The sequence below is a fragment of the Mobula hypostoma genome, chromosome X1, assembly GCF_963921235.1.
Source record: "Mobula hypostoma chromosome X1, sMobHyp1.1, whole genome shotgun sequence".
Lineage (NCBI taxonomy): Eukaryota > Metazoa > Chordata > Chondrichthyes > Myliobatiformes > Myliobatidae > Mobula > Mobula hypostoma.
Window position 1 is genome coordinate 52,605,759 of NC_086128.1, and position 7,655 is coordinate 52,613,413.

The 7,655-nt window shown below is 40.8% G+C and overlaps 1 protein-coding gene across 3 annotated transcripts in view; it reads left to right on the forward strand.

Annotated features, from left to right (window-relative positions):
* Window positions 1–4,526, forward strand: part of eftud2 (elongation factor Tu GTP binding domain containing 2) — a 110,524-nt gene extending 105,998 nt beyond the window's left edge. For all 3 annotated transcript variants that reach the window (XM_063036933.1, XM_063036934.1, XM_063036935.1), the window contains exons 26-28: window positions 1,599–1,752; window positions 2,927–3,034; window positions 4,232–4,526. In XM_063036933.1, coding sequence (XP_062893003.1) covers window positions 1,599–1,752; window positions 2,927–3,034; window positions 4,232–4,327 — 358 coding nt within the window. In that variant the 3' untranslated portion in view covers window positions 4,328–4,526. The remainder of the gene's footprint in view (window positions 1–1,598; window positions 1,753–2,926; window positions 3,035–4,231) is intronic.
* Window positions 4,527–7,655: the final 3,129 nt, after the last annotated feature.

Genomic DNA, 7,655 nt, shown 5'->3' on the forward strand with positions numbered 1-7,655 from the left:
CCGAGTACTGAGCGCCATCTCTGACCGAATGATTCAACCTCAACCTCAGTCGCCAACAGCAGGCAAAGCCGGGGATTTTGAGGACTACCCTCTGGAAGATTCCCGACCACGCAGTAACGACAGTGGCAAATGAGCGTTTCAGAAAATTCTCCAGCTGTTCCTCTCTGCTTTCACGTCCATTCTCCATCAAATCAGAATTGTCCACGGCCTTATTTAACAGATACGATATCATTTTCACCAGAGGGCTGCGATAATATGATCATCCCTTAGAAGTTGGTGGATAAATGGCCTCGTTGTGTCTCAACATCTCTCTGTAACTGGATCTCGGACTTCTTGACAGAAAGATCATAGTCAGTCTGTGTTGGCAGCAACATCTCTAGCTCCACTATGCTGAGCACAGGTGCCCCCACCCCACCAAGGTTGTGTGCTCAGCCCGCTGCTGTTCACATGGCTGACACATGACTACATGATAGTGGTTGGCCTCAACAACAAGACTGTGTACAAAGAGATGGTAAAGTGGCTGGTAGAATAGTGAGAGCACAACAAGAGTCTCAATGCGGACAAGAGTAAAGAGATGATTGCAGGCTGACGACTCCTCCGTGGAGGGTCAGCACCAATTTTCTGCGAGTGCATATAATAGATGATCTCACCTGGTCCCTCAACACCACCTCTTAGCCAAGGAAGCACAGCAGTGCCTCCATTTCTTGAGGAGATTGAGATGAGTGAGGCCCCCCTTCATTTTAACCACTTTTTACAGGAGCACCAGTGAGTGTCCTGAGCAACTGTATCACCATCTGGTATAGGAATTGCAAGGCATCTGACCACAAGACCTCACGAAGGATTGAGAGAACTGCTGAGAGGGTCAATGTAGTCTTTCTTTCTTCCATCCATCCGAGATATTTATCAGGAGCGCTGCATAAGCAGGGCCCTTAACAATATCATTGATCCCTCCCAAGCCGTTTTCCATTCTAACGGGCAGGAGGTACCATAGCATTAAGATAAGGATGGGAAGCAGCTTCTTCCCCAGGACGTGAGATTACTGGATTCCCTGCCACCACCCGGGTCTCAACACATGTGAAGTGCGAATAGCATACCCTGTTTACTTTTTGACTTGTCATAAATACACATTATTTGTTAATTTATTTGTAGTAATATTACTTTGTGTTGTGTGTCGGTTACTGTGTTGTGCACCTTGACCTGGAAGAATGTTGTTTTGTTTGGCAGTATACATGTATATGGTTGAATGACAATACCTGCTATTCTTTTCTGCAAATCTCCAATGAAGTAAGGGCATTTTACTTGTTGCTTTGAAAAAGGTGCCAATTTAATGCACACTTATCATAGGTTATAGGAGCTTTATGATGAGAATTTGCATTCAAAGCTATTTTAGATGACGCAGTGCGTTATCCCATGGAAGGTAGACAATGTAAACATGAGTGAGTATGATCCTTGTACAGTGGTTTCTTATTGGGAAGAAAGTAGGAGAATGGGGCTGAGGGGGATAATAAGTTATCCATGATGAAATGGCAGAGCATAGTTGATGGGTCAAATGGCCTCATTCTGCTCCTATATCTTATGGTTTCATGTTTTATCCATAGAGGCCACGTGACACAGGATGCACCAATCCCAGGTTCTCCACTTTATACAATTAAAGCGTTTGTTCCAGCTATTGATTCGTTTGGTTTTGAGACTGACTTGCGGACACACACTCAAGGGCAGGCTTTCTCCCTCTCAGTCTTTCATCATTGGCAGGTAAGATTTATTGAGAAGTAAACAGTTCGTACATATTAGTTGGAAAATCTCTCATTATTTGAGTAGTGTAAGTCCTTAATCAGGAGACATCAAAGTTGACATGTTTGTATGAGAGAAGCTTGTGGAAGGAATTTTAGCACAAATTAGCCCAGGTTGCTAGAATGTGTTTGACGTGCTTTCTGAGATACGACTGGAATAATGCACCCATTATTTAACCCAGTGTGCAGATTTACCTCTGAACCTCTGTTAAATTTGGAGACTGATACATTATTGCACTGATTGGAACTGAATGTTGTAAAAGGCCGTGACTGTGTATATTTTATAGATAACAGGTTGGAACAGGAACACAACATCTCATGAGAATGTGTATGTGCTTTTTGTCTATAAAAGCTACCAATCTCATGAGTGAAGGTGTAGTTTCCCATTTAATGAAACCTGAATTAATTGAACATTTTAGCATTTTATATCCAATAATTGAGGTATATTCAGAAATTTAGAAATATAACTCTCAGCCTGTGACATTCAGTCACACCCCAGTGAGTTTCCTAACCTCCTTTAAGAAAGGAAGCCTATTTTCCCTGCTAATCTGATCTGTACGTTGATTTGCTCTCATGCATTTTAAAAAAACATTAGGTTGTAATAATTTCAGCATGTAAGTAATCAATCATCATCAACACTGTGTGCCATGTCGTATGACGTAGGTGATCAGAGTCTATGTCTGTGATTGTTCTTGGCAATATTTTCTCCCAACATAGCTTGCCATTGCCTTTTTTCTGGGCAGCGTCTTTACAAGATGGGTGACCCCAGCCATTATAAATACTCTTCAGAGATTGTTTGCCTTGTGTCAGTGGCCACATAACTAGGACTTGTGATACGCACCAGCTGCTTCCATGGCTTCACTTGACCGTGGCCAGGGGTCTAAGCAGTGACCTACAGGCTAACAGAGGGAAGGAGTGCTTTACACCTCCTTTAGTAGAGATGTATCTCCACTCCATCATTCCCATGTAAGTAATAAATGAAAGGTGCCAATACTGTGGGAATGATTTGAATATTAAAATATAGTTCCACTAAATTCCAAAGATGTTTATGAAATGCATAAGAATATTTTGTGAAAGTAAAAGGTAAGCATTATTGTAAAAATTTGAAGTAATAAAAGTTTTGATCATTTGAATAGATTGTGCCAGGTGATCCCTTGGACAAGAGCATCATTATCAGACCCTTGGAGCCACAACCTGCACCTCACCTGGCCAGAGAGTTCATGATCAAAACCAGGAGGAGAAAGGTAATTATACTGTGGCACAATGTTAAACAAACATATATTCAATGCTTGGTAATGCTAAGTGATGGTTGTATCATTCAGCTACACAAGGACATCATTTTCTTGATATTGTAGGATGAGCTACTATTTGTATTGTTCCATTTTTTAAATTCTGGCCTTTTAAAAATATTACAGCATTAGCTACTAGCCAGGGCTAAATAATCTGAGTTACTGATTGTTGGATGCTTTCATTAGATCACAAGCATTCATGGATATATTTGCATTTTGAGTTTTTAAATCGCTTTCAACATGACTATGGCTGACTTGAATGTCAGATTTTTCACATTATTGCAGACAAAGGAGCCATTCATGGAATATTGCAGAAGTAATCAAATATTTCTCCAAGGCCAAGATCAAAATGTGAGACAAAGAAATAGCCAGCCAGGCTGGGAAAGTTGGAAACTTGTTTCTTTCGCACTCATCAATCTTAAGAAGTATATTCTATATCTATTACCTAGTGTAGTTTTGTTTTCCTGAATATTGTAGGAAGGCTGTTTTAAGACTGGTTCATGAATGAAAAACACTTAAGTAAGCTGACTTGCTCTGTATCTCAAATTTAGAGAAAGCTTTCTGAAAATAAGAATAATATAATGCCAATATTTCAGACTGCATTTTGATACTGATCCACTGCCCTGTGGCTGCACTTCCATCAAATTAACATCCTCTTCAAGCAGCTTACTTCCAGCAGCCTGAGCTTGTGTATTAATCATTCCACCTTTTAATCTAATGATGTTGCACTTTACGCCCTTTTACACTTGAGTATGCTCTTCAATTTAAGTTTTTTGCTCCAATTATTTGCACAACCCACCCAGGAAACAGCTTAATTAGCTTTCTTAAGCACAAATGCTTAACAGTTAACAGTTCATTATACAAGCAGACCTTAACAATGATAAAACAAGAAATCTTTCAATATAGTATAACCAAAGAGTATAAAGTACCACTTCACAAATTGCACTTGGCATCTTTTGGTTTCAGCTTATTTTAAGGAGGGAGCTTTTAACTTAATACTTAAACTGCGGCCTTGGATACTTAATAATGTGAAAGCTCTGAAATAGCTCAATAATTATACGCTAGGTTACCTTCCACTATATATTGAATTTTAACAATTTTAAAATTGAACACATGGGAATAAATCTGACATGCCATTGCTTTTATTTACAGGGCCTCAGTGAAGATGTTAGTATCAGCAAGTTTTTCGACGATCCTATGTTGCTGGAACTTGCAAAACAAGATGTAGTTCTTAATTATCCATTGTAACTGAAGCAACAATATAGGAGCTAGAGCCAACTCTTTGCATCTTGTGGCAGGATTTTTGTATGTTAGTGTTAGGCAAAATAAGACTGATGGCAAGGAATACCATAGAAATATGGATTGAATAACCTAGAGTGAGCTGACTTGAATGTTGTATTTTGTATTGTACGTAGAATGTTTCTAAAATAAAACAGCTAAATTTTCATTTCACTTGTGATGAAGTTTTATTCCAAATGATGAAGCTGATGTGACAAATAGACTAATTTTACAGAACAAACTGAAAATGCTGGAAATGTACAGCAGGTTGGACAACATCTACAGACATAGGAAACAATTAATGTTTATTTGATTTATTAAAGAACAAAAATCCTGAGTGCAAAGGTCTGCCAATCCAAAGCTCATTCTTGAAAAATATACTTACTTCAGTTAGTCCTGACAAAGGGTCTCGGCCTGAAACGTCGACTGCACCTCTTCCTACAGATGCTGCCTGGCCTGCTGCGTTCACCAGCAACTTTGATGTGTGTTGCTTGAATTTCCAGCATCTGCAGAATTCCTGTTGCTTCTCTTGAAAAATATATTGCACAATTATGAAAATGACAATCTGCTGGTTTCATAGAACATAGAAACATAGAAATGGCACGTTACAGGCCCTTCAGCACACAATGTGGTGCCGACCATATAACCTATTCTAGAAACTGCCTAGAATTTCCCTGGCTCATAGCCTTCTATTTTTCTAAGCTCTTAAAAGACCCTATGTTATCCACTTCCACCACCGCCGACGGCAGTGCATTCCACGCACCCACCTGTCTCTGAGTGAAAAATTTACCTCTGACAATCCCCTCAGTATTCCAAGCACCTTAAAACTATGCCCCCACGTCTTAGCCATTTCAGCCCTGGGAAAAAAGCCTTTGGTTACTTACACAATCAATGACCCTCATCACCTTATACACCTCTATCGGGTCACCTCTCAACCTCCATCGCTCCAAGGAGTAAAGGCCAAGTATGCTCAGCCTGTTCTCATAAGGTACGCCCTCCAACTCAGGCAACATCCCTGCACTCTCTCTATAGTATCCACGTCTTTCCTGTAGTGAGGTGACCAGAACTGAACACAGGACTCCCAAGTGGGGTCTGACCAAGGTCTTGTATAGCTGTGACATTACCTCTTGGATCTTGAACTCAATCCCACGGTTGATGTACGCCAACACACCATACACCTTCTTAACAACACTGTCAACCTGCGCAGCAGCTTTGAATGTCCTATGGACTCAGACCCCCAAGATCTCTCAGATCCTCCACTCTGCCAAGAGTCTTATCATTAATATTATATTCTGTCTTCAAATTTGACCTACCAAAATGAATCACTTCACACTTACCTGGGTTGAAGTCCATCTGCCACTTCTCAGCCCAGTTCTGCATCTTATCGATGTCCCGCTGTAACCTCTGACAACCCTCCACATTATCCACAACACCCCAAACCTTTGTGTCATCAGCACCCTGCTACTTCCTCATCCAGGTTATTTATAAAAATCCCAAAGAGAAGGGATCCCAGAACAGATCCCTGCGGAACACCACTGCTCACTGATCCAATCTACAACCACCCTTTGCCTTCTGTGGGCAAGTCAATTCTGGATCCACAAAGCAAGGTCTCCTTAGATCCCCTGCCTCCTTACTTTCTGAAGGAGCCTTGCATGGGGAACCTTATCAAATTCCTTACTGAAATGCATATACACTACATCCACTGCTCTACCTTCATCAATGTGTTGTTACATCCTCAAATAATTCAATCAGGCTCATAAGGCACGACCTGCCTTTGACATGCTGACTATCCCTAATCAGATTATGTCTCTTCAAATTCTCATAAATCCTGCCTCTCAGGATCTTCTCTAACAACTTGCCCACCACTGAAGTCAGACTCACTGGTCTATAATTTCCTGGATTACCTCTATTCCCTTTCTTGAACAAGGGAACAACATCTGCAACCCTCTAATCCTCCGGAACCTCTCCTGTCCCCACTAATGATGCAAAGATCATCGCCAGAGGCTTAGCAATCTCCTCCCTCACTTCCCACAGTAGCTTGGGGTACATCTCATCCGGTCCTGGTGACTTATCTAACTTAATGCTTTGCAAAAGCTTCAGCACATCCTCTTTCTTAATGTCTATATGCTCAAGTATTTCAATTCACTGTAAGTCATTCCCACAATTGCCAAGGTCTTTTTCCCTGGTGAATGCTGAAGCAAAGTATGCATTAAGTACCTCCACTATCTCCTCTGACTCCATGCACACTTTTCCACTATCGTACCTGATTGGTCCTATTCTCATACTGCTCATCCTCTTGCTTTTCACATACTTGTAGAATGCCTTGGGAGTTTTCCTTAATCCTGCTCACCAAGGCCTTCTCATACCCCCTCCTGGCTTTCCTAATTCCATTCTTAAACTCCTTCCTAGCAACCTTTAATTTTTTAGAGCTCTAACAGTACCTAGTTTCTAGAACCTTTTGTAAGCTTTTCTTTTCTTCTCAACTAGATTTTCAATATCCTTTGTTACGCCATGGTTCTTTAACTGTACCATCCTTTCCCTGCCTTAATGGAACATGCCTATGCACAATTCCATACAAATGTTCCCTCAACACTTGCCTCATTTCTACCATGCATTTCCCTGAGAACATCTGCTCCCAAGTTCCTGTCTAATAGTATCATATTTCCCCCTACCCCAATTAAATTTTTTCCCAAATTGTCTGCTCCTACCCTTCTCCAGTGCTGTGGTGAAGGAGATAGAGTTGTGGTCACTCACCTCCAAAATGCTTTCCCACTGAGAGATCTGACACCTGACCAGGTTCATTTCCCAATACTAGATCAAGTACAGCCTCTCATCTAGCTGGCTTATCTACATACAGTTGAAGTCAGAAGTTTACATACACCTTAGCCAAATACATTTAAACTCAGTTTTTCACAATTCCTGACAATTAATCCTAGAAAACATTCCTTGTCTTTGGTCAGTTAGGATCACTATTTTAAGAATGTGAAATGTCAGAATAATAGTAGAGAGAATGATCTATTTCAGCTTTTATTTTGCATTTTGGAGATAGTGATCACAATTCTATCTCCTTTAGCATAGCATTGGAGAGGGGTAGGAACAGACAAGTTTAATTGGAGTAAGGAGAAATATGAGGCTATCAGGCAGGAACTTGGAAGCATAAATTGGAAACATGTTCTCAGGGAAACGTATGGAAGAAATGTGGCAAATGTTCAGGGGATATTTGCGTGGGGTATTATTTGAGTAGGTACGTTCCAATGAGACATGGAAAGGATGGGAGGGTACAATATCCGTGGTGGAC